The 27,517-nt window shown below is 41.1% G+C and overlaps 1 protein-coding gene and 2 long non-coding RNA genes across 5 annotated transcripts; 2 read left to right on the top strand and 1 right to left on the bottom strand.

The window, feature by feature from the left end:
* Positions 1-545: 545 nt before the first annotated feature.
* Positions 546-9,592, top strand: LOC123981308. The gene is made up of 2 exons (XR_006827733.1): positions 546-660; positions 9,318-9,592. It is a non-coding gene; the product is annotated as an uncharacterized LOC123981308 (long non-coding RNA).
* LOC123981290 (chondroitin sulfate proteoglycan 4-like) lies at positions 3,782-26,219 on the bottom strand. The gene is made up of 22 exons (XM_046065971.1): positions 26,156-26,219; positions 21,722-21,885; positions 19,983-21,101; positions 19,422-19,832; positions 19,220-19,341; positions 18,448-18,556; positions 16,835-18,163; positions 16,019-16,111; positions 15,112-15,609; positions 14,493-14,627; positions 13,717-13,902; positions 13,363-13,545; positions 12,914-13,090; positions 11,958-12,156; positions 11,709-11,840; positions 10,818-10,993; positions 10,520-10,715; positions 10,035-10,206; positions 9,186-9,576; positions 8,559-8,711; positions 7,400-7,981; positions 3,782-5,452 (listed from the first exon to the last, which is right to left on the bottom strand). The coding sequence occupies exons 1-22, from the start codon at positions 26,217-26,219 to the stop codon at positions 4,322-4,324; spliced, it is 7,722 nt and encodes a 2,573-aa protein (XP_045921927.1). The 3' UTR covers positions 3,782-4,321.
* On the top strand, positions 12,012-14,067 carry LOC123981307. 3 transcript variants are annotated; one of them, XR_006827731.1, is made up of 3 exons: positions 12,012-12,180; positions 13,357-13,531; positions 13,801-14,067. It is a non-coding gene; the product is annotated as an uncharacterized LOC123981307 (long non-coding RNA). The 3 variants fall into 3 exon arrangements; XR_006827732.1 differs by having other exon boundaries at positions 12,106-12,127; XR_006827730.1 differs by lacking the exon at positions 12,012-12,180 and adding an exon at positions 12,215-12,405.
* Positions 26,220-27,517: the final 1,298 nt, after the last annotated feature.

Genomic DNA, 27,517 nt, shown 5'->3' with positions numbered 1-27,517 from the left:
TGCTTTGGAAACAAAACACAGCACCACCACAAACTGCTGACATTTACACTCACCTCCGTTTTTATTAGTTATTTAATTTCGCCCAGATGTTTTCGATGTAAGATTATTTCTTTAAATCACACTTTTTTTAAACAACTGCTCAACAATATAAAAATATGTATTCAGTGCAAGGTTTTCCCAAAGTTAAAAGTGTTACTCACTTGTTTTTCCTGTGGAGGCAGCAGCAGTACAGTCCTTGATATCTGACACCAGAGATCAGACTGCAGGTCGGGTTACTGCAGTCTCAGGCTCTTCATTATTTAGACTCGTACTCTTTCCCCTGTCTTCCTTTTCCTTTTTCATTTTCTTCTTTACTAGTTTCGGATAATAATTGCAAATGATTATTCTTGGCTGTTCTGAATCAGCCAAATCTTTTAATTCATAAAAATATATCTAAAGAAAAGTTTTTTTCAAGATATTTTTCTTCCACTTTACACAAAAAAGACAGCTCTTCTGCTCTCTAAATGCTGCATCTAATCCACTACATTTACATCACAGGAGTACCATTTTGATCAGGCTGTGTCATGGGGTTTTCAGTGGACATAGTCATTGTGACGTCACCCGTTAGTTTGTGGACTGCCATTTTGAAGCCTTGAGTTTGGCCGATAGGGCGCCGCCATGGTGAGTTTTTGCAACCAGCGGCACCAGACGTTAACATTATTGGACAAGACGGTGGCGCTAACAGCCATGTGTGGAGCTAGCTTGCTTGCTTAGCTAGGTGTATCTGTAATTCATCTTAACTGTCATTTTAACAGGGCTGACAATTTTGTCTAGCGAACAACAGGCTTAAAACTAAACGTACTCAACAGAGAAAGTGAACAGCCAACTCCTAACACGCTTTTTCAACAGCGCTGGTTAAATTTACAAAGTGCCGTGAGTATGAGTCAGTCTGGCCTGATTGACAGGTCGCCATTGTAACGACATGTCAATCATAGATAATCTCGCCCTGAAGCTAAATGGGACCATAATTTGCTAAATGAACATCATGTTGTATTGAAGAAGACATGAAACTAGCGATTGAGACCATAAACTCATTAGGAAAGTGTTTACTAAGGTAATAAATCAGGTGAGAAGTAGGGTCATTTTACCATTATTTCTAATGGAGCAGGACTAGAAGAGTCGCCCACTGCTGGCCGTTCAATAGAATGCAGGTTTAAGTGACTTCCGCAGTGGTTTTGTGTCTCAGACCGGAAGCTTCCCGCTTGGTCAAAATAAAAACAGGGACATAACAATAGACAGCATCACATATAATACTGGAAACCCGGGTAAAGTCCCACTTTGCTCGACAATGCCATGCTCGTTACAGATAACACATCATTTTGCAGATGTGTATCTTCACTCAGCAGTGTCAGCACAGCTGTAATTGTTTGGATTATAATGAAAACCGTTAGTAAGCTAGACTGAATATTATAAATAAGATTGTTGCCACACTTTAGTATAACAGTTAGACTAAGGTGACCAGATTTCTGAAATGAAAACAGGTGAAATTTTTGGTTTGGTGGTCAGTTTGTCATTAAAAAATATAATGTTATTATATATGAAATACAAAAGGGGAACAATTTTGGTTTTATAATCTGTCAAATATAACTCTTCTGAATTAAATCAATCATCATTTTGAGGCAGAAACTACCTTTCAGTCAATAAGTAGAGGCTGCAATCACTTTCTGGCAAGTGGAATACTGCATTACATAGGTTGTATTGGCCATTTAAAGGTATTTCAACAGGTAAAAAATAGGCTACTGGATTGGTTGGTACATAGCAATAGTCATAAGGATAATTGCAAAAGAGATCATGTCTTTATTTTATATATAATTCAGCAGTAAGTCATGTTAATAATAGACTACATTACGTTTTCCAAATATAAACAAGGATATTAGACATAGGCCTACCAAACACATAATCCATCGGCAACATCAGGCTTCTATTATCGGCTATAATCACGTAAATGTCATGCCTGGTTACACTAAAAACTGCAAACACTTAGCCTTATGCCACAATTGTGATTATTCCGTTAAAGAAACGTTAAAGTATCACACAGACATACATTTGCTATTACTACTGACATAAAGTGATGTTTATTTGCACATTATGTCTGTTTGATCCAGATAAAAGCAGCTGTAGATGTAAAGAGACTGGGTGATACAGCTTTAACATGCTGCGCGCTCTCCCGCGGAGGATCACTTTTCGGCACGACACCTGTCAGCTCTGCTGTCCAGTCTTTCTGGTCACGTAAAATCTGATTTCAGGTCTATCAACACCTTGTACAGTCTATGATTAACACACAGTTAAAACGGGGACATTTCCAGAGGTTCCAAGCGAGCTGAGGGATACTAAAATGTAACATGAAAACACGACAGACTGCTTATTGGTCAGAGAGGATCGTCACTATTCACTGCATCAACATTGCATGCGCCAGACAGAGGCCAGCAACAGGAAGTTTTATATTTTACAGTTTTCGAATGGAATCACTAAATCCACTTCTGATAAGTTTTAAGGTGAGAAATCAGCTGTGTAGATTTCGAATATTGACAGTTTTACTAGTGATGGCCGAACAAAAATGTGCTTGAATATTTTCGGAGTTGAGGAGCTCCGCAAGTGGCTGTGGGGGAAGCCTGTGCCAACCAGCAGGAGGAGCGTGTGAAGCCGGCCAGCCGCCCGCTCAGCCGCCTAAATTTTGAACCTGAAAATGAGCATTATACCACCTCTTTAAGGGCGGTGTGGTGGTGCAGTAGTTAGCGCTGTAAGAAGGTTGCGGGTTCAAACCTCGGTTGCCCCTGCCTTTCAGTTTGCGTTTTCATGTTCTCCCCGCGTCTGCGTGAGTTCTCTCCGGGGTGCTCTGGCTTCCTCCCACCGTCCAAAGACTTGTGGACTAGGTTAATTGGTGACCCTAAATTGTCCTTGAAGTGTGAGTGTGACTGGTTGTTTGTCCATGTGAGTCTCTGCGATGGATTGGTGACCTGTCCAGGGTGTACCCCGCCTTTTGCCCAGTGGCAGCTGGGATTGGCTCCAGCCCCCCCGCGACCCTGTACGCAAGACTAGCAGTGGTGGATGGATGGAAGGATGATTTCATTAAAATCTACATATAGCCTCTTTAAAAAACATTAACATACACAAAACATTTGATGAAAACCAGACTATATATACAGGACAAGATTGAGAATTTATTGAGGATAATTTGCATATGCTGCATATACAGATCAATGCACATCTGGATTGAATGGTTCTAAAGGCTGAGGACTACTTTTGCTTGTTACATAAAACCTAAAAGGTTGTTTATGTAATTGTCACATTGTCAATTTTTGTCAGCTGTATGTCCATTTTTTATGTGTTAAAATAAGCATCCCCATTATCAGCAGATAGACAGCCCGTTGCTGTTGATCAATAATGGCCAAAAAACAACAACAATGCACTAAAGGAAGATCATAAGATTCAAAGATGAATGAAGATGAATTGTGATCCAGTTTTTCAACTTAGACTATTATTTGCACTTATGTGTTTGCGATTAACACGGAGAAGTCTTTAAGAAATATCTTTTATTAAAATAAATCTTTCACAGTGCATTGCGAAATACAGGCTGGCATAAAATGGGTCAAACGTGGAAAAAGTGTTGGTCAGTAAAGACCTGTGGAAGCTAATGATGTCTTTGTTAATGCTGAACTAGACACAGCTCACCACCTTAAGCTGTAACAAAATAAAAGGAAACAGAATGAGGGGTAAATGTTATTAAGATTGTTTGCATGAATGGACTTGAAAGCTTACAGTACCTTTAATCACATGGACAAACACTATGATCTAACAGCTAACATACATAGTTTACACACATCAACTCCGTACAGTTACAATATTGTACGCGAGAGGTGCCAATTACCAGTTGTATGACACATTTAAGATAACTTAAAAGTTTGCTACATTAAATCTGACCAACGAAAATGGCAAACAGCTGCCTAAGCAATTATAATGGATTCAGTACCTCACACCTCCTAGAATGTCTTACAGTTGAAATAACAGTTTTTCAGTACATTGTTTTTTAGTACACTACAACAAAGATGTGTTCAGTTCAAGTCGGTTCAGTGAAATTACTTAAATATAAAGGGATTTATACATTCCCTACAAAAATCAACAATTTCTTCAACAAATGTGCATATTTTTGTCATGTTTTTAAAAAGTTTCAGCTGTGCCTTAGATGACTATAGATGTCCCCTGGAGAGTACGCACATGCCATTTACACCCTTCACACCAAAAATACACCACTAAGGCACAGTTTGTCTTTGAATTACTTCCATCAGACCCAGTAGTGGTTGTCTTTAAGAGTCGGAGTAAGGGACATTGATCTCAGAGAGGTCTTGAATCCTGCAGTGAAATCTGGTACAGCACCACCACATGGTCCATAATCTCTTTCACTAATGTTACCATGTCTAATATTCCCATCATCACCTGCTCCGTCAGCTTCAAATGGTCCCCAGAAGGTCATCCCAGGGGCCAGACTCCTCCTTCTAGGACTAATGGGTACCCTGGGTGAGGTAGGGCAGCTTCTAGGGCCCAGCGGGGTGACAACCACAGAGGGCATAGCAACACTCCGCTCTGCCTGGCCCAGGTAAGGGCTGCCGTCAGTGCCCTCTTCAGGGGGTAACCCCATTGCAGCGAGTTGCTGGAGAAGCCGCAGCCGGGCCTGTTTCTCCTTGCGGCGGCGGAACACCAGAATCAAAACTATGAGGATTACGATGAGTAGCAAACACGACAGCAGTGGCAGGATGATGAGGAGAGGGTCAGCAGCGGGGCGAGGGAGGACCTCAACGTGAACCGGGTGAGTGTTAGGATGGTTCACTAGGCCGGGTTTGTCTGAGATAGAGGGAGTGTGGGGCTGTGGGGCATGACTGTGACCTCCTCCTGCTCCCTCTGCATCGCTCCCTGACCTTCCTCCATGACTCCCGCTGCGCGTGTGGTTCGCCCAGCGGTTGTGAGGCCTTAACTTGTGCTGTGTCCTGTTGTTCTTATGTGACAAAATGTGCGGGGGCAAACCGACCCCGTTGTGCGTCGTGGATCCCCCTCGTCCACCTCCTTTGGTAGTGGTCCTATTATGTGTGGGCAGACGGCTCGTCGTGTGTTTGTGACTTGCACCATCTGCTTTATTTGAAACACTCAGACCATGATGCATCTGGTGGTGGGGAAAGATGGTGAAGTGAAGCTCGCCTTTCGCTGGTTGGACGTTTCCGGCCTTCAGTAGGAAGATGAAAGAATCATTGAGAGGTGTGGCGGGGGCGTGGCCTTGAGCTGTTGTGAGTGCTGATTTGTTATTATGGAGCTGGTTGTCACCATCACTGAGAGTCTCCTCGATGGCGACCCGGCCTTGCACCACATCTCTGTACGTAAAAGACTTCAGGACCTCTGATGCTCGGTTAGGGTCATAGGTCATCTGTATACATGTACACACAGACACAGCATAAGAAAGAGTGAACTGAAATCAGATGATTATACTATTAGTAACAGAGGTTATATTATAGATCAACACATCAACAAACAAACAAAACAAATTACTTAAAATTAAATACAGGATATTTTACACCAGCAGAAAAACAGGTTTACAGTGTTACAGAGCACACTTCTGGCACTTTCACACCTATTAGTGAGGCTGGGTGTAGTCAGGGATACAACACACTTGAAACGTTCAACCACAGAGTAGTGAAACATGCATTTTCTGCCTGGTGCCTGGAGTTACTCTTTAAAGAAGGTAAATTTTAAACTTAATTTACTAACTGACACATTTTGTAACATGTTCCTGTTCAGGGCTAATAGGCAACTGGTGTCTGTGTGTTAAACACATAGTAAGTATGTAATTAGTATGGAATCATGGGAGTTGTTGTCTTCATTTGTAAACAACCAGTGTTGGGCAGTAATAATATTACATTTCCCAGTAACTAAGTAGTGTAACTAATTACTTTTCTAAAACGGTAATATTATTACTAGTTACTAAGGCAAGTAACGCTGCGTTACTCGTTACTGAACACACCATCTTTGACGTAAATCCACGACTGTGCGGCAGCTCAGCGGTACCGGACCTTCTGTTGTTAATGTCCGCTGATAGCCAAACACTAAAGGAAGAATGGAGAACGAGGGAGAGAGGCGTTCTTTCCACAGCTTTAAGTAGCTGCTGCCATTACTGTGTCACAGTCTAAGATGCAAATAACATAGTCGTCTACAGTAAACTCTTTGCGACCAGCAAAAAGCTTTCAACCGCGAACAGTTATACATCTGATTTATTGAAGCTTCTGCTGAAGCAGCACAGCGACGTGAAACTTACAGAAAGAAACTCCGGCAGCTGCTGCCAATGATGCTCGGACTCGTAGGGAGAGAGTGGCGTTAACGTAGCGTTTTGTAACTACTGAATACTGCTCTTATAAACAGGCTACATGTGCAGTAAAACCGCTGTTTAAAAGTCGGGATTTACTTGCTTTATTTTTTTATTTCAGCCGCTGGTGTTAAGAAACGTTAGGCCTGGACTATATGCTTTGTAAAAACCACACTCCTTGCTGCTGTTAGATATGATATTAGCTAAAAAGTCGGGGGAGACTGCTTGGTTTGGGGGTGAAGGGGGGTGGTAGGGAAAGCAGTGTTTCCCATAATTAGCCTATAATGTGGATAATTATCAATGCGGATAATCATTTTTGATTAAGGAGCTGTAATGAGGAGCATATATTTGTGCAGCACTCCTGGCTCGCTCCATCTTTCTCTCTCTCCCTCTCTCTCGTGAACACCGCTGCACAAACATGTCCGATGTTAGAATAACCACCCGCCCCACCCGCTGTCATTCTGTGGGAAACACTGGAAGTAATATAGTTACGTAACTAGTTACTTTTATCACCCAGTAATAAGTAAAAGTAATAATATAACTTTTTTAAGGAGTAATAAGTGACTAGTAATATATTACAATTTCTGAGTAACTTCCCAACACTGACCACCATTGCCAATAACAATCTATCTGATGTGACTCCGGCAAAAATCATGTTCAGGGACAAGGTAATGTATTAATGTTTTATTCACGTTACGTTTAGTTATGTTTGCGACTTCCTTCCTCACTCTCTGACGTATCCTGCATTTCCCTGGAAGTTACTACAGGGGGTAAAGGGGATAATGACACCCTTGACAGGCGACCTAATGAAATGCACCGATTCCTAGGTGTAGTTGTTTTAAGACATTTTAAGTTGGTTTGACAAAAAATGTTGACTTTGATAGATATCCAGTCACAACCAAGTGTCGAGTTTCTACAAGTTTAATATGTACACATGTTGGAGTTAAGCTATTATGCAAAAACACCAGTATGGTATGTCAAACTTTATCAAAAGCTTACAATGAACAGCTTTACCTTGACTAGTTTTCCATGTTTTGGTGAAGATAGAACCTCAAAGACCGGGTCGGCTCGGCTGATTCTCGCCAGCTCAGAGGCATCAATCATGGCTTTCCCCAGTTTCACAGCGATACCACTGGGCACTCTTACTGGCTCCCTCAGGTAGATCAGAGGCCGCACAGTTACATTCACCGTCTGCGCGGTCACATTTCCATAGTCGACATCGGGGGACGAGGCTGACGCTGAGACTTGGAAGCTGTCTTCTGATTCACTGAGATCGGTCATGTGGTAGACAACACGGCCAAACTGCAGGTCCTCATGGCAGAAGGTTGTGACTTCTTGGTCATTAATGGCAATGCGTCCGTGGCGAGGGTGTGTGGTGACCGTGTAGGTGATGTTGGCCCGGCTGCGACTGTTGGTTTGAGCTGCAAGCTGGTGGGTTGTCAGGACCACAGCAGTCCTGCCTTGAACCATTGACAGGCCAGTGTTGTTCACCATGGAGACACGGGGCTTTATCACCTCCACACTGAACAGTCTGTAGAGTGGACGATGATGACCGTCGGTCACGTTGAAGTAGAAAACACCTGTTGAGGGCTCACCCTGACACAGGGACCACAGGAAGGAATAGAAAATGGGAATGGGAAAGCACAAAAAGAAAGAAAGAAAGAAAAGAACATAAATGTTTCAAAACAGCCTCTTCTCTTAGCTGCATTACCACACAATACTGATGTAACTGACAAAAATAAGACATGCTGATGAATTACATATCTGAAGCTGAGTTCCACACCACAATGAAAAGAATGGAAATCACTGGCTACCTGAAAGTCAGGACAAATACATTTAAAAAAAAACCTAAAGCCCAGTGCATCCACATGTCACAAAACATAAAACCTATTTCTATGATTTGGATCTTTGTAACGTTAACTTTTTTGACACAGAGGATAATAAAACCCCTCGGATTTGTAGGATTTGAACATTTGAGTCTTTGGCAACCCCTAGTGGCAATATCAGAACACAATCTGGTTAGACAGCAATGTATCAGATGCCATCAGATTCTTACACAATAATCATGTAAGAATGACGGACATAGAGGCTTCAAATTGACATCCCTAATGCACACACATTTGCCAAAAAGAACCGGAGCCGTAATGTCTCTGTCAGCAGACTGACTCTTCACCTGCTGTGTAAAGTGCAGCCGGCCGTGGTTGACGTCGTACTGGGTGAAGGAGGTCACTGGCTCCGGTCTTTCCCCCAGCGTCAGGTAACCGTTGCTGGGCTTACTGATCACGAGGTAGTGCAGCTCCTCTGGAGGTGTGTCATGATCCTCAACCTGGACATGTAGATTGACAGGATTGTATTTTATAAGACTCCAAAAGGAATGTTCATCGTATTCAAACATTGTTGCTGCTGTTTTAATAGATCTCAAAATGTCACCATCATTTGACATGTTATTACTGTGACTTGATGGTTTTTGATGCTTTATGCACTGGAGGATTACTGTTGATGTTTAATATTGTCTCCTAAAACCTTCTTTATATGTTAAATTCCTAAAATAAAAATAAATAAATAAATAAAATTCTAAAAATATAACAGCTAAATCTGCTAGATAGTCCAGTGAATCACTGGAAAATAAAAACACTTTTTACTTATATAAAGTATTAAGTTAATTTAATGTGGTGTGACATTGGCACTTTCTGTAGCATAACATATAAAATGTTGTCGCCAATGATACTGAGAAAAAGTAAAAAACTTTTAACCCTAACTGTGCAGTGCTGACTGCAGCTACGCCTGCACTCTTAACCACCTGCAGATTGTCTGGTCCGATTGCGACTCTCTCTCCGACTACGACCTTCATACTCGGTGTTCTGCTCCTGATGAGTGGCGGCTGGTCGTTGACCGGCGTCACTGTGATGTTGAACGTCTCTGTTACCGCCAGGCTGTCCTTGACGCGGTGGTGAGAAACCGCATCTACTGAAGTAAGGGAGGACGATGAGGCTGAATAGAGAGGGGAAAAGGAGGAGGAGGAGGAATCAGAGGAAAAGGCAGACAAGGAAGATGAGGAGGAAGAAGAAGAGAGATCCAGAGGAGCCACCCAAGCCCGGAAAGTAAAGCTGTCGCTCGTCGTCTCTGAGTCATCGTGGATGTATGTGATGCCTAACTTGTTTAGGGTGACCTGGGAAAAATCAGGTTGGTTCCTGAGAAAAGAAGGGGGAAAAAGCTCATTATTTATTTCACATTTGCAAGGTTGTCTTGAAAAATAACTATAAAGATAAGGATGGAAACCATCCATGAGTTGAATATATACAGTATACATTATATATATAAACTGTATATACATCAAACCCGAAGGCCTATACTGGATATTCTTAACCTGAGACTTTATTTAATGTTGTTGCAAAAAATAACATTTGTGTTCAAAATGTCTCCACACAGTGCCTCAATACATTGCCTTTAGGTTGATATTGTTAGTTTAATGTTTTTGTTGAAGTCAGCGCTGATTTTCATCAATATATCCTTTTTTTGACAATGACAATTAGAAAAGTGTCTGCGTTACTGTGTTTAACTGATGTATTTGTGCCTTAGATCTGGTATGACCCATTTTGATTTTAGTGTCATGCTCATTTACTGTGATACCAAGAACGGAGCCAAGCACCTGGTGAGGTTGTGTCCATGTATAGACAGAGCCCCGTGGCGTGGCAGGGAGATCACACGGTACAGGATGTGGTGGTCTTTCCGGTGAGGCTCTGGAACTTTCCCAAGCAGATTGGAGGCATCGAGTTTAGACCTGTCAATCATCACCTTGCCTCCCTCAGCCACCACAGCACCTGAATGACAGATACAAACACCTAAATTGGTCCCCTTCAATTTATATTCTTCCTGGTAAAAGTGTTTATTCATCTTAAAGTATTTAACCTGGCTTTATCTTTCCAGAGTTCACCCTGTTGTATCTTGAGCTACTCATGAATGCAAGCTGTAATGCTATTTTAAGAGGTTAAATACTAATGTACATGCAGAACACCAGAAGTATTTATTCATTTGGATTAGTAATTAGTAACTTGTAGTATTAATTAACTGTTTATTCTGTACTGATAGAAAAAATGCAATTTTTAAATAAAAACACACACGGTCGCACAATACCTGCATTGTTCAGTAGTCTAGTCCTGTGTTGAAGGTTGTCGTGATGTTCGTTGGCCTGGTAGGAGATTAAGATGGTGAAGGTGTGTGGAGGAAGGAAAGCTGGAGGTGAGGACACTGTGAAAGAGAAAGTGTCTGCAGCTGACCATCCCACTGACTCTGGCTTGTTCTGATCATACAAGATAACTCCATCATTCACCTGAGAAACAGACACAACCAAATGAGGAGGGAGAAAGGGCCTTTTTTTATTAGAGAAGTTAACAAATGTTTTGAACAACAACAACAACACACACACCCCTACCATGCTTTGTGTGAACGTGGAAATGTTTAGTGTAGAGTTATCGCGCATACGTCGGACCAGGCGACCAAGTTTAGGAGGATCGGTCACTGCAAACACCACAGAGTGGTTTCTTCTGACATCAATGACATCGTTGGTTATGGCCTGAAGCTCCTGCTGAGTGATTGGTGTCACAGAGCCTTTAAAGATAACAAAGACAGAGAGAGAGAGGAGGCAGTCAATGATCCTGGTTACATGTAATATCAGTACATAATCCATACTTGCACCATGGTTGTAAAATCTGAATACAAATTTTAAATAGAATATTATAATTTGCTATCTTTATTACAACAAGTACTATACAAGCAAGAAACTACAATAGTGAATGTTCTATACTTGGCTATCTATCAGAGTAACAGCTTCACTTATGTAACCTTGACTACAGAAACTACTGATAAGTGTGTATGTTTACAGGCTAGAACCGCTTAACGTTAACCGTTAGATAAAGTGGAATGTGGCACTGACACTGACTGGGCACTGAGGTACTGTAATGTGTTTGCATAGGCAGAAACATAATGCAGTGGGCTAATGCTTACACTAGTGATGCCACCTAGTGCTATTGTTATAAAATTGCACTACATTTGGATAGCTTTCAGATTTCAGATTATCAATAAGCATACAATGAGGCTAAACACTATTAAACATTTAGAGAGATAAAATAAATGCATTTGATGTTAATATATGTTTTCCTATCTAATAAATCTTCTCATGGCGCTGAAGAGTTCAAATACCAAATACCCATATTGATAAGTGTTTGGATTTTAAAATCACATGTAGATACTGTACTTGAGCAGAAAAATGCCTGCTTAAGAAACTCTTTAGCTGACTTTGTGCAAGTCCAGAGTGTCAAACCACCTGGGTAGACCTCCATTGGATGATTTCTCTGCAGGGTAAGGACCAGAGAGTGGGCAGTTGTGCTGAAGATCTGGCGAGGGGCGAAGTTCACGCCGTCATTTACCTGGAAATGAAAGCCACCCGACAAAGCACCTGCACAAGAACAAAGTCAACATCAAGAAAACCGAGCAGTTATTCATACATTTGTTCCAGACTCATTTGTTAGTGTAAAAGTCGAGAGAAACACGGTGTAAATAGATTTTTGCTCACCACTGTGCACAAACACTAGTTGTCCGGTTTGTATGTGATCCTGGGTGAAGTTTAGGATGTGTCTGGATGGGGCGCTCTTCAGGGCCAGGTGGCCGTTGCTGGGTGGCGTGACGATGAACTCCAGTCCCCCGGGCAGCGTGTCTGAGTCCTCTGCTCTAAGATCATTTATGGTGATTTCTGTCACTGAACCCACCCACACCTGAGGAAGCATGAGGAAAGAAAGGTCATAGAGGCTATTAACTTAACTTAACTAGTAGTAAAGCTATTAATAGTTTGACACATTGGGAAATTAACTTATTTTTCTTTATCGGCAAGAGTTAGGTGACAAGATAGATACCACTCTAATGTCTGTATGTCTGTATGCTAAATATGAAGCTAGAGCCAGAAGGTGGTTAGCTTCACTTAGCACAAAGACTGGAAACGGGGAAACAGCTAGCTCTGTCACAAGGTAAAGAAATCTGCCTACCAACATCTCAAAATTTTAGTAGTTAGCACATCATATTTCATTTGTCTAATCTGTACACAAGCAGAGCTATAGAAACAACAAGTTATGGTTTTACTTGACAAAGTCTTTATGCTAAGATAAGCTAATCGCCTGCTGGCTCTATAGAGTAGCTTCACATTTGGCCATGACATGAGAGTAGTATTGATCTTTTCGTCTAACTCGCAGTTAAAAAGCAGTATGTCCGAAATACTATTCTTTTTTGCTAAGCAGAACATTTTACAGTTACAAATAAACTTGTAACTTGGAGTAACTGTAATAGTATGTATAGATTGTTTTGTATTAACTCAAAAATATCTTGGTGCACAATTCCCTGTTTTCCTGAGACACATTTCTCCAAAATGCTAGTTAGGATTTTTTTCAAAAACATAGTTGGAAGTAATCCTATACGGCCTGTCTTTAATCAGAAAAGGTGATGCTATCTACTTCTCACGAACGTGTCCTATTACCTTACCTTTAAACCCTTGTTGGTTGTAACAACAGGAGTCTCATCATTGACGGCTTTGACATTGATGTGAACTGTGCAGGGCAGACTGTGCTTTCTGATTTCCGTCTGATTAGCCACAATGGTAAAGTTGTCTCTCTGTGTGTCACTGCCGTCATGGATATAGGAGATGTACTCACGTTCCACCTGGACAGAAAAGAGAGGTGGAGAAGATTCATGTAGAGATTTATTCTGACATGACCCTTATAAAATAAAAAAAACAGTAAACGTGTTATCACACAGAGATGAGTGTTCCCCATTTAATTAAATATAAAACCTGTCAGAAATGGATGTTTCAAAACCATTGTCATAACCCCATTAAACCAATAATTCCGATGTCGAAAATGCTGGAACACAGCAACAAAACAAAGGAAAGTGTGATTTATGACAGATTTGTGTGTGTGCGCACTCAGTCATACCTCAGTGTGAGTGAAAGCAGTGATGGGCATCCCCGGGATCCGGCTGTGCTCCAAGTGTCCATGTCGCGGTGAATCAATGACCTGGTACAGGAAGTTCATCCCTGAGAAGTGATGATTGGCGACCTTGATGATGTCAGAGGTCAGCGGCAGGGACGACCCCTCATCAAGGGTCAGATCAGACACCTACAGAATATACCAACAGATCTTTAGAAGGTCACATAGACATTGACTAACTGATCAATCGATTCCACCTTTGTGTAATCCTTTGGCTGGGAAAATGAATTTCTCTCCTTTAATAAAATTCTTTCCTTTTTTGATGTCATCTAACATCGGGACATAATGTACATTCTGTACCTGTAGAGGCAGCAGGATGGGGATGATATCAATCTCCAGCCTGATAGGTCCAACCTTTGTGACCCCATTTGTTGCCTCCAGCAGAACAGAGTCGCTGGTGCTTCCTGTAGCCTGCTGATGGTAGATCACCAATCCTTGGTTGACGTCCTCCTGGGTGAAGGAGTTTCTTGCCTGCTCTCTGGTGCCCTGCATGGAGGAATGGAGCAGACGAGCCAATCAAGTCCTGTTTCTGTGTGAATCCTGCGTGACAATTTAAAGCTGAAATGTGCAACTTTTGGGGCCAGTTAGGTTCTTACTTGAAGGTGAAATAATTTCACTTATAGTGAAACTACAATAAATACCTGATTAGGCTTTTTAGTCTCTTTTTGGTTTGCTTTCATTAAAACTCCTTAATATGTGGTTTTAAAGCTGTAGTCTCTATAAGATTAAATATTCACGACTAAATAAGCAACAGTTAGAGTTTGTTAGTTAGGATAAAGCCTACTATGTAAATATTTATTTAGAGTTTAACAGTTAAAAACTTCAAATTTCCTTCATCTGGACTGTGTGGGTGTGGTTTGACCCCCACATTTTGATTCTAATGTTGCTAAACTCTGGGACTTCACATTTTTCCAATTGAGCCCTACCCGCTTCAAACATATAAGTAAAGCGAAGACAAAACACTCAGAAATTCAGAAATCTCTTTCACATATAACCAAAAGCTATATGCTCTTGTGAAGTCTGCTTTAAACCTAAACAAAAGCTGTGTTAATTGTTGACTGTAAAATTGGCTGTACTTGATAGAGGTGCTGCTGTTCTCCATTGTTGTTCTGGTGCTTGTGGCTGGGGGGAATCCTCTGAAGGAAGCCCAGGGTGGGAGGACTTTGGACATTAAAAACTATCTCTGCGGGCCGGCTGTCCTCATGAACCACCTGTTCAAACAAAACAGTATACATTTTCAAAAAACATGGAAATTATATAATACATACAGTATGTACGCTAGAAGATGAGGAAGTCCGGCATGCAAAACTACAACAATGGCATTAAACTATGACATTAATAAACTTTGAAAGATCACAGGAGTGATGTACTACAGGAGGGCAACTGGTATAGAAACAAAATAAATATTGCAATGAACATGAGAGTTTGTTGTTTGTTGAGTTTTGTCATTTTAATTTCTATTTTTAATTTCTAATTCATTTTAATTTTCAATATATCACTTAGAAAGCAGTCTGTTACATACATAAAATCCCTGCAATATGTTTGCAGTTACAGACAATAAACTATAAATCTTGATATTTTTCCATGTCAAATATTGAGTAACTTCTGCAATATCAGATACAAATACAGGCAAGAAAGTGACCACCTGGTTAAGTAATCAATTAGTCATATACTGCATTATGGTTATTAGCTTACCTCTAAGTGCTCCTTGCTTATGGAGACATTCTGTCCCTCCACCACCACCACTGGATGGTTACTTAGGACCGTTGGCGGCCTCTGGTGACTCTCCAGGTAGACCTTTACAGGCACTCCGATGTCCAGATGTACCTCCCTCCTCCCTCTGTCCAATCGACTCTCTGTGCTCTTCTCCCTTGCTCTTGCCGTCACATTGAACCAATCTGACAATTCCTGGCTGCCGTCGTGGTGATACGCTAGGCGCCCCTCCACCAAATCTTGCTGGGTGAATCTTGAAATTGCATGTGCTTCTGTTACAGTCTCACGATCACCACCGTTAAAGCAGAGCACACCGTGTTTAGGTGGAAGGAAGACCTCAAATGTCACTTCCCGTGGGTCTCGGATGTCAAGGTTGCTGAAGATGCTGAGGTTAGCAGAGGTCAAGGCTGTGATCCCACCTCGCTGCACTGTGAGGCCTGTGTTGTTCTCAGCCTGAAGGTAAGGATCCTGGGCAATCACCTGCACCAGGCAGTTACACAACAGAGACAGAAATGAATTATTTATAGCAGCTGTCAGGAACATGTTACCAACATCACATGGTTTACTTATCACACTAAAAATTATATTTAATTAAATACAATATTTAATTAGCAGCAAATAATTTGTAGAAAAAGCTATAAATAAACATTTAAGGTAAACCACCAACACACTGCTTCACTTCCTCTACTTTTTATCTTTTAACTCTGTTCTTAGAGGCTTTTATTTTTTGCCTGCCTTCTCTTGTTATGATTTTACATGATGATGATTTGTATTTTTTTCAGTGTTCAATTAACATGTGGTCAATCGACATAATTTAAAAATTAGCCTCTTGGCTAACATTGGCTAATAAAACTGTAAAATACATAGATTGTGAAGACATAATAGTCACCTCCAGCAGTGTTGAAACGTAATGTTTCCCATCTGATACGAAAAGCACAAAACGCCCGAAACTCACCCCTCTGTGGACAAACAACACCTTTTTCTGAGAGGAGAGAAAAGAAGAGGGGGTGATGACAGAAAAGGAAAAGGCATCAGCGGGCTTTACGAAGAAACATTTACAAACTTAAGAAACACCAGTATTACTCGTTAAGTAAAACAGAATATCTACAGGTCAAAGGCAGCTGGATTTGCTGTTTTAAAGTCATTGTCGGACCTTCAAACTGCAATCCCCGTCTCTCCACACCAACATTGGAATTGGGGGGCTGCGTCCTACAATTTTTACAACTTTCCAAAATCACTAATCTGACAGGCACTCCCACTTGTTGCACAGGTGAGAAACAATGAAGAATTTGAACTTCTCTCTCAAGCTCTCTTTTTCCATTCTTCAACCAGGTGCAACACATGAATACATTTGAGAACAGACTGTCTGAAAGTGTGTGCCACATTTCATCACATCTCACCCCTTTGTATTACATCAGGCTTTCCGCGCCAACTCTGATTGTAGTCATTTATAACAATTCATATACATGTTTGCCTTTAAATGTGGTTGGGCAGTGTTTCCTGCGAACTAGTTTACTCCTTGAAGAGGCTTCATCATTTCTACTGGGAAGTTGCAAGGCGTATAAATCTTTTTTTGCATGACGTTGAGGATCACATGAGGATTTTCGACGTCATGGCACAAAAACATAACAGCAAATCCATCCATGTCTTACTGATTATAAATATTCTGCCACCTGGACGAGCAAGAATCTATAATGGTGCGAACCTGCTCGAGGTCCCGCTGTGTGAACTCATACAGCTTGTGACTGGTATCACTGGCCAGCACCAGCTCCCCCATGGGAATCCCCCTCCGCGTGTACACCAACCAACTGTCCTGAAAGTCCGAGTCATCGTCCTGGTAACAAAGGTCATTTAACGTCACCAATCTCTGCCCATCGCGGGCCACATGGAAAACTTTATCGACAACCCTGACAGGTCTCTGATCATTGACGAGCTGCACAGAGATATTAAAGGTGTGTTCGGCTGTGTTTCTGTCCTCCTTCTTGCTGGTGTGTTTGTGCAGTTTGTAAACCACAATTTGAAAAGTGAAGGAATCCTGCTTGGTCTCGCTGTCATCATGAACGTACATGATCCTCTCCCGAATGATATCCTGATTTGTGAATGTCACAACGTTGTCATTAATGGAAGTTGAGTTGGAAAGGTTGATCTTTCTTATCTGCCCGTGCCTGGGGCTCACCGTAATGTTGTAGTGGACCTCCCGGTTACTTGCTGTGTGCGTAAACAAGATATCTTTGTTGATGACTTTACTTCCTCCTTCCAGGATTGAAAGGCCTTTGTTTACAACATCGATGGCGGTTGACTCGGCTTTTATGTTGATTCTGAAGTCGTAACTAGTAGAGTTGGCAAGTGTTGAAAACACCTGAAAGCTGAATGTGTCTCTTGTGTCATCGTGCAGCCTGTTGAGCAACCCGTACTTCACCAAGCCATCCGTGATGTTCTTTTGACTGAAAGTTGAGTTCCTTTGTAGAACTCTGTTGTTGAGGAATAGCTGCCCTTTCTTTGGGACTGTTAGGAGCCTGAAGTAGAGGTCGCTCTCGTTGAGTTTAACGCCCTTAGAAATCACATGCAGATCCTCGGGAGTGACAGCAGCAGTCTGAACACCGTTGACCTCCATCTTGCTGCGTGTGATTTTGAAGTGGATCCAGCGTACCATAATAAGGAATTCAACTTCCTCGGTAGCCAGGGAACCAATGCTGATTTTACATTTGAAGTGGTCAGTGATGTTGTTCTGCTTCTGAAGGCCATGGAAAGTGCTGAGGTATCGGATCCGTTCTTTTTCCAGGAGTTTCTGAGAGAAGGAAGTAGTCGGTTTCCAGTCACCGCTTGAGTGCAACCTCTGGAGCTCACCATATTGTGGCAGCTCTGTAACGTCATAGCGGATATCTACTGCCTGATCAGCCACATTAACTTGTACTGCAAGGTGAAAGTTTGTGATGAAGGAAGCCCCGCCTTGGTTCACCTCAAGTCCAGTATTATTCACCAGTTCATGTTTGAGTGCCACTGCCATAATTCTCAAAACTACTGTGTTGCTCATCTGTGGAAAGGACAGGGAGGTGAGGATAGGAGATGAGACGGGACAAAGGGAGAGAGGAGATTTGATAAACAGGAGCGGATGGTTAATTAGGCCAATATAACATAATGGCAACATGTAAAATGTGTGTGTGCAATAAAACAATCATGCTAACGGCTCTGAGAAGCTGTACTGTGCTTTGAGCTAAATGCTAACACAAGCTAACATGCTCACAATGTCAAAGTGCTAACATACTGAAGTTTACCTTGTTAACATTTGCTAATTAACACTTACATTACATTACTTACCTTCATCCCGTCGCTAACCCTGAGAGCCAGCCTGGAGGTGGGCACCCCAGTGTGGACAAAGCTGATCTTAGCCTCCTCCAGATCATTAAGGGAGAACAAGTTAATAGCCCTGGAAGATAGATGCATTGATGTTTAACTTCTGTTCTGTTTTGTTCGGTTTTCGACTCTGCTCGTTTGTCTGATGCTACAAAAGGAGATTGGCGGTCAGGATCGGCTACAGAATAGTATGGAGGTCACACTTATCAGTTTGTTTAGTTATCAGAATAAAATGATGAATAATAGGCTATGTAGCTATAACATTTACTCTACAAAAATAATGGATTATTGTCTTGGAATAGTGTCTCTGTATTTTTCTAACTATTTCTGAATGTCATAAGCACGTGTTGAAGAGGGAGACGAAAGTACTGCACTGCAGGTTTGACACATCTAGTAGCAGCTAGCATTAATTTTGGTTATGTAGCCAGGTGCAACAAGGTGACAAAAGTGGCTTAGAGTGAATGTGGAATGTGACACGGAAATACCGTATCAAAATCTGGCAACCACAGATATATAAAATAATAATTTTACAAAACTTTGCTAGCACAAATAAATAAGAAAAAGTCTTTGAAATATGTTTTGTGTAAACCTTTTTTTTCAAAACCATCTTTCTTTGCTGCTCCTATACAGTATATGTATATATATATATATAAAGCAACTTGTTTTACTCTATGAAGCTCTATGATTGGAAGAAGATTTGGAGGCACTGTAAAGCCTCGGAAGCCGTAGCACAAACCTGCCGGGGTAATCCTGGTGCTCAAGATGTCCGGCCTCAGTGTTGAGGTTTCCCAGGGAGCTGAACACCAGCTCTGCAGGACTGCTGTCAGGGTCCAACACTCTCAGCACATCTGTTGTCAGCTGGGGACATTGTGGTTGTATTCATTTTTATTTTCTACTATACACACATACATACCATCCAGGCATTCTGTTGTACCTACCACTCGTTTGGACTTCTCCACTAGAGTGAAAAGATTTCCCTCCGGCAGGCTAAGCACAGGTGCATCATTAACAGGACTGATACTGATATCAAACCGGTGCAGGCGGTTGCCCTTCAGAAACGCAGGAAGTTCCCTCTTACTACTGGAGAAGACTGAAAACATGAAGAAGTCTTGCAGGTCCTCTGACCCACTGTGAACATACATTACCCTGCCCTGCCACAGGTCCAGCATACTGAAAGTCCGGTCAACTTCTTCTGCTCCTATTGTGATAGTCCTCTCCTGCCCCTTGTCCAGCATCCCATCAGGGTCTGGACTGAGGTCCAGCCGGAGCTGGCCATGGACAGGCTGACCCTCAATGCGGAACATCAACTGGGATGGATGAATGCCCAGTTTCCGAAAATCCAGATTCACCTGAAAGAGAGTGCAAATAGGAACTGACTTATACACATGTGGAAACTACATAACTCCAGTTTATTTTCACTGACATGTATGTATAAGAAACCTGTCAAATAACTAAAAGTGAAAACTAGAAGCAGAGCAGCAGGAGAAAACCAGTCCTACCCTCATGTGTTTGGGTTCCAGTGGTGCTCGGCTTCCCTCCGCTACCTCTAGTTTTCTCAACAACAAAAAGTTAGGGTTCTTTTTATTGTTGGTGATTGGATGTGTGGTTGTAACATCAAACTCGGGATGATCTGTTGGGCTGGTGAATGTCACTGCATCTGGAGCTTGCCCTGTCTTACAGCCCACAGTGATGTCCTTAGTGATGGCAGCTTGAGGTAGGCCCGTGCTTTGAGTGTTCACCCTAATTTTTCGGAGGCAGCCTTTGAAAGAGCCTCCTCGGCCAGCTAGTTGCACCCCAAGCACAGCGGACAGTAGCCCAGCTCGTCTTGCCTCTCCCCGAGCTTCTTCGTTCAGCCCTCCCAGGAAGAGAGGCCCCTTGAGCTGGATAACCTGGAGCGCCAGAGTCAGGTTGGCCTTGACGAATTCTTCACCCACCTTCAGCTGGACAATGTGGGGCTGCAGGTGCAGCTGGATGGGGTACCAGGTGTGGTTGCTGCGTACATGTGTTAGAGAACGCAACTCAGTCTTACTCCCCTCTTCATTTCCTACCGTTGCCACCAGATGACCATCTCTGATCTCTATGGCAACAAACCCTCCCTGGTTTCCAGAGCTATACAGGATCATGCCATCTTCTTCTCTTGCAGAGGGGTGTAATTCACATTCAAACACTCCTTCCTGTGGCACATCCCACGGTGGGAGAGAGATAAAGGCTTTAGAGCTGAAAAAACTTACAGAATCTTCTACTGTTGCAGAAAACTGTGGACTACAGCCCAGAGATACCTCGTGGACGCTCTTGTACCCAGAATAAGGCCTTAGACTGGACAGCAGGTTATGTTCATTGAACACAACTTCATCTAAGCAACCTCTAAACCCGCCAGAGATGTTGAGAAGCTTTGGGTGGTTTAGTCCAGCTGCCCCACCAACATAAAGCCCATACTCGACACTGAGCTCCAGATCTGGTCCTGGCATACGGAGGCTGGTATGAGAGTTTCGGTCCACGGTCATGTTGACATTATGGTGGTCATGGGTCAGCTCCATGGAGTGCCACGCCAGGTCGCTAAGATGAATGCTTTTTTCTGAGCGTAGTGAACGCTCACCTGAACCCAGGTCCAGACGTACCTGAGGGATGAAGGCGTAGGAGAGGAGGGAAAAAGTGAGGAAAGGAGTGATAAAAGGTGATAACCAAGACGCACAAGTCTTTCTAATGTCTGTTTGTATGCCACAACAAGAGTTGCAGGATAAAAAGTAAAAACACATAAAAGCAAGCATAGCATGATGATGATGAGATGGTGAGTTTGCACAATTAAAAACAAAATCAAGGCAGTTATCAACTGTAGATTAAAGGATTTATTCACAAACTATTTCATGAGCAGTTACTTGTCATGTACTTGGAGTTTTCATTAAACTATTGTGGTCTTCTCTTCTAACCTGGGTCATGAAGGAACTTGTTCTGAAAAGAAGCCAGTGCCAGGGGGGTTATTTTTCTCTCTCTGTGAGCAATTTGACACCAAGCTGTGTGTGTTCAGACTTCTCGCTGGCTCTTCTCAAGATGGTAAATATTTTCCCTGGACAGGTTTTACTGTGACTGATTTGTATTCATATTGCCAAAATCCAAATGTTTTTTCCTTGACCAAAAAGCAAACTGATAAATGTTGTGTCATAAAATTTTTTTTTTTTTGCTTGATGATAGCCATCCATTTTCCAAGTGTGATATTATCCTAATATGTGCTTTAGCCTACCTGCAGTCGACCAGATATCAGCTCCAGCAGCAAGAAGTCTCTGCGTCCAGCTGCCAAAAACAGCAGCCCCACCTGACTGGAGGTTCGAAATCGTACATGGAGAATCGTCTGAATCGATGTCTCCACTGTCCGCAAGTGAATATAGCCATCACCGTAGAATGACACTGCAACAATGAAAAAGGAGACAGATGAGACGTCCATCCTGACATGTATTGGGTGGCCACTATATCATGAGAATCTGTGAAGTTGAATGCAATCCAATGTCCTTTCAAAAAAGATAACGTTGTGACGCTTATAATGTTAAGACTTTGATAGAAAGATGGTACTTTAGCTCCACAGTAATATTTTAGGCTGTAATTTGTCTTGTTGCTGATTACATTATATTGTAAGGTGTTCATTTTGTCCTGTTTTGATTTGCAGCCCAGTCAGAATCATGTTCAGCTTGATTTGAAACAAGGTTTTATTCCTAGGTACAAATTAATGAAGTAATTACGTCATACTGCCATACTAATTTAATTTTGTTTTTAATTACATTTCTCGGTTATATCTGTATACAAAATCTCTACTACCACCCACAAAATGAAATGAACATTTGGTGACCAAAGGCCTTCTCCCAGTAAAGGTTATTCCATTAATCTGTATTGGCTAGCTTGTCAATATGGTGTCTACTCTGCACTTACCTGCTATCTGATTTCAATTAATGACAACTAATGCATTCTGGAGTGGGTCATCCTGAAATGTTCTGATGCTAATTAGACTTCACTAGTGACCCAAATGACGCAGACTGGACATTTAGTTGTGCAAACATTTCGCAATGGCAGAGCTATTCTAAGAGCACAAATATCATCATTTGTTGGTGTAAAGCTTAGAGGGCTTAAACCTCTAACTCGAATTGGGAAACCACCAAATATAAATTAAAAAGTAAATAACTATTTAAATTAATTCATGACCATGGTTGTACCCTCATAACTCCTCTCAGATAAGAACTACATACCTATATGGCTAGTTTGAACTTGGAACATTAAAACATGGTTTAGACGCTACACCCTCACTTCGCTAGTGGTTCTATGCTGTACCATATAAACTGTGTAAAAGAAAGTGGACGTAGCTACTGTGACATCACCTTTTGGTTTGTGGACTGCCATTTTTAAGCCTCGAGTTTGGCATTTTGTTTAACTGGAACCAGAAGTGACCATATTTGGACAAGAGGGTGATGCTTAGGAGGGGTTGTATTACAACACCTGATAGGTCGCTGTGGTAGCTACTTGTCAGTCACAATTTAGCCATTCCCTGAAGCATACATACAGTCTATGAAGCATACCCTGCTTTATCGTCTATTTTAAACCAGATGGGACCATAATTTACTAAATGAACATCATGCTGTATTGAAACGATTTGAAAGTAACGATTGAGATCATAAACTCATTAAAGAAGTGGAGCAACCAGTGGCATCGCCCCCTGCTGGCCATTAGGAAAATAATGAAGGTTAAGGCACTTCAGCATTGGGTTCACTATTCAGAACCAGAGTTTCCCACTTGGACTGTACTTGAGCACAGAGCTGTTTGGAGTGCAATGCAGAAATCAGCACGCTAACATGCTCACAAGGGCAATGCTGACATGCTGAAGTTTATCAGGTATAATGTTTATCATGGTCACCATCTTGATTTAGCGTGTTAGCATGCTAAGATTTTCTAATTAGCAAATATGTACAGCTGAGCCTGACAGGAATGTCATTAGTTTTGCATAAACCAATCATTTTGACATGATGATGGTGCCTGATGAAATGTAAACGGATTACCAAGTTATTCCAATTAACCTATTCCTGATGGAAACACGAAGGTCTGTACCAATTGTCATGGCACAAACCCCCAAATGTCAACCTCATGGTGGTGCTGGAGGAATAATATGGGTGTCTCTAAAATCATTAGGATAGATTATTCGGGAAAGACAATGTCTGTACAAATTTTTATGTTGATCCATGTGATAGTGGTGGAGATATTTTAGTCTGGACCAAAGTGGAGGACCAACCAACCAACCGCCTGTCCATTGTCAGTCCTAGATTCATGCAGTTATCGTGGCTAAAAATAATTACATTTACAATTTTTCATTTGGTATGCTTTTGTCTAAAACATCGTAAAAAAGGGGTTCAACTGATGCAATTAGCTAGCCTATGCAATTACAATGTACTTGCATTTAGTAGTGAGGCTAGTGTACACACCACTCACATCAGTGAATAGAAAAACGTAAGCAGTCTTGATTTTAATCGATTTGACCTACAAAGCAATGGCATTGGAGCACTCTGTCAATTTGTGGAAAGTGTAACACACAGCAAATAGAGGTCAGAGAGATGTGTGTGTATGTGTGTGTGTGTGTGTGTGTGTTGGACACTCTAGAAACTCTAAAGCTCTCTAAACAGTTCAGCAGTATGGAGTGGAAGTGAGACTGAACACAAGAAAGTATTTAGTATTCAACAGTCTAACTCTATCTTCACTTATCTCAATAAAAATAGCTAATTGGCATGAAGGGGATAAAAAAAAAAGCAGGGAAATTAAATGAATGAATGACTCACAAAATCTGGTGTGCACAACTCTACGGTGTAAGTACATTAAAGTAGGGCTGGACAATAAAACAATAACAATAATTATCGCAATATTTTTTTTCAATAACAATATAACACATGTTCAGTAAATATTCAATAAATGTTTAGATGTTTACTTTGTAGAGGAAAAAGGACTGAAATAAGCTTTTACTTAATTTTACTTATGCATATTTGTTGACATAGATTTTATCATAATTTTTTTGAATGTTCTCCCTCAGATTTGTGAAGTTATCTACTATTTGGCATCTGGTGTTGACCATAAAGAAGAGTTTAAACCACAATTAACCCTCAGGTTTCTTCAACTTTAACTCAGCAGCATAAATCAGCCTTTAAACTCGAAAGAAATAACAATTTGATACATATCGTGGTAATTGTCGATATCGACAAATCTGAAACTTTTTATTGTGATATAATTTTTGGCCATATTGTCCAGCTCTACATGAAAGACAATAATTTATGTTCCCACATCACACAGAACAAAAAGTCAATCAGCAACTTGTTAAAATTTACATGTAGGAAAACTTCAAAAATTTGGAAAAACAATTGGAAAATATCTTTTATGTGCGTTGTCCTGCATTCCATATTCTTATATATCTCTTCTGTTGTTTTAATTTCATGCCTACATTGGTGTCAATTGTCTTAAAGGCTTTTATTGCCTTTAAATCCCTACGCAACTCTGATTAGGAAATGCACGGCCTGCAAAAAATAAAGACAAAAAAAATTATCAAGGCTATTATTATGTGCCATAAGACTGGTCCCAGTGATAAATACTCAGTCAGCAGGGCGGCCCAGCGTGCTGCTCTGCATAAAGCCTATAAGCCCGCTGTCAGTATAACCCATGTCTGTCCATGTATCTCTAATCTGCCTCTATGATACCAGTGAACATTGGATTATTAGTAATCTGGCTACAGACACACTTCGAATGTGAATGCATGTCTTTAATGTGCTGTCATAAGCAGGTATAAAGACATGTACAGTTATCTGAGGCAGTGCTTGTATGCTGTAATTCCTGCACATTTACCAACCTTTGTTTGTAAATATTAATGTTCCAGTGGCAGTTATTTAGATTTGATCAGAGGTGTTGATTGAGAAGTTGTCAACTAACAAAGCTGATCCAGCTCTGAGGTGGCCTTTCAAAACTAAGTGAAGTGTTAAATAAACCCTGATGTGTGTGGATTCAGAAACACTGATAAAACAAACATTTACATAAATTTAATACTGATTTTTCTGTGCACAATTAATTGTTTTTTAGGGAAGAGCAACAACATGTTAATGATGACACTGTTCAGTTGTAATTTTTTTAAGCAAGTTACATCACTCTAATCTTTAAAACCAAACTTTAGGAGGACATTTGGTGAGCAGTGTGGCACCAGATCAAGAGACATCCAAGCATCCAGCCAAAATATATGTCCAGTATACAGCAGCATATTGCCATATGTCTACAGACAATATTAGGCTGGATTAAACATTAAGCTGCCAACTGTCACAGCCACATTTTAACTTACGTACGAAAAACAATACTTCATTTACAACATAACAATTATCTCCTGCATCAATTCATTAAAAGGGGAATAAAAGGGGATAGGATTAACTAAAACGACCAGTTTATGTATGAATGTTAAATGTTACCTTCAATAAATGTGCACTAGCAACCTCTAAAAACTGTATTTCTACATGTTTCTGTAGTGAAAACCTTTTTGCTGCATTGCCAGTTATATTATAGCGACGCAACAAATCATTCAACTGTAAAGTTGTAGCATAATTGTTCTCAGTTTTAATATATGCATCACACAGTTAGGAGGAAAGGTGGTTTCCTTGCCCCTGCAGTGACTTACCTCCATAAACTTGTCCTGTAGAAATCAGCAGGAGCAGAAACAGATCAGCCACAAAACTCCCCATTGTTAGTTAGGCCCTTCAAATCTAACTTGCATTTAGTTAAGAGCAACATCTGGCTGCTTGATAGTGCTGTCCATTGTCTTTACTGTATATCACTGGCTCTGCATGCCATTTTCACAACGGACAACTTCCCTGACACCAATAGCTTGTACTTGCTTTGCTGGCTTTAGCTTGCGGTCTTTAAAAAAATGTACCTGTGCTTATGAGCAGAGCACAGCAAGGTGAAACTCCACCCTTGGATCCTCCCCTTGGCTGTTGTAGTGCTTAGTACTGAACGTGAACACAAGGGGGAGGTGTCATAACACATTCAAAGAAATGTGCAAGGCACTGTATAGAAAGAACAGCAGATTGTCTGTGTGTTTCTGTTCATGTGTACACTGAGACTACATCTCTGGTCTTGTTAGACTATTGTAGTAATGAAGTATGGTAGTGTATTCTGAATTGAACCGATCCATAAATCCATGGTAGCCTTTCCTCTTACTCTGTCTTGTGGTGAGAAAAATGCAAACCAACTGCTCTGCAGTCTATTGATGCTCCAAAATTAGAAAGGTTTATCACAGATCATCCTTTATTAGGGGAAAGATGTTCAAAACAAATATACAGATTATCCTCCTGATTGGGCCACTTTGTAATCATTGTCTTCCTAAAATGAATTGAGTATATTTCTGTTTTCTTATTTCTGTTTTCTTATAAGTGTAACTTATGCTAAATCCAGTTTTTTAGTTAATAAATGTAACTTTAAGTCAAGTTCATCACTGTATTACCACAGCAGTTCTTAGTCTTTTCCAAATTTGAGAAAATAATTCCTCTGGACCAATAAATTAATAAATATTAATAAATTAATCTGACATAGCCTTGTGTTATAATGGTGACCTGTCCAGGATGAACCCCACTTCTCATCCAATGTAAACTGGGATAGGTTCTAGCCCTCCACGACCCTGAAAGGGATATGTAGGTCTAGATAATGGATGGAAATCTGTTGCTTTGTATTCCACACAACCAATGCACAAGGCAGCATCACACACTCTGAATAAAGACACAAAAATCTACTCTTTCCGGTGTGTAGACTTTGGAGTTATATGAAATTTGCATTGAGATCTAAAGCATGCCACAGAGAGTAGTAGTAGTAGTAATAGTATTTTACAGTGTTCGCAGCAAGTCTACCAGCAAGTCTATCCTCTGTAAACACTGGCTTTAATCATAAATTAAGCTACTGAAGTTTAAGTACAATTAAGGATTTAAAACAGTTCCTCAATAAAGTAATAAAGTACCCCACGAAAAAGCTACTCAGTTACAGTAAC

Source organism: Micropterus dolomieu, linkage group LG13 (genome assembly GCF_021292245.1).
Source record: "Micropterus dolomieu isolate WLL.071019.BEF.003 ecotype Adirondacks linkage group LG13, ASM2129224v1, whole genome shotgun sequence".
NCBI lineage: Eukaryota > Metazoa > Chordata > Actinopteri > Centrarchiformes > Centrarchidae > Micropterus > Micropterus dolomieu.
The sequence above is the reverse complement of the archived record's forward strand: the minus strand, read 5'-3'. Positions and strand labels throughout refer to the sequence as shown.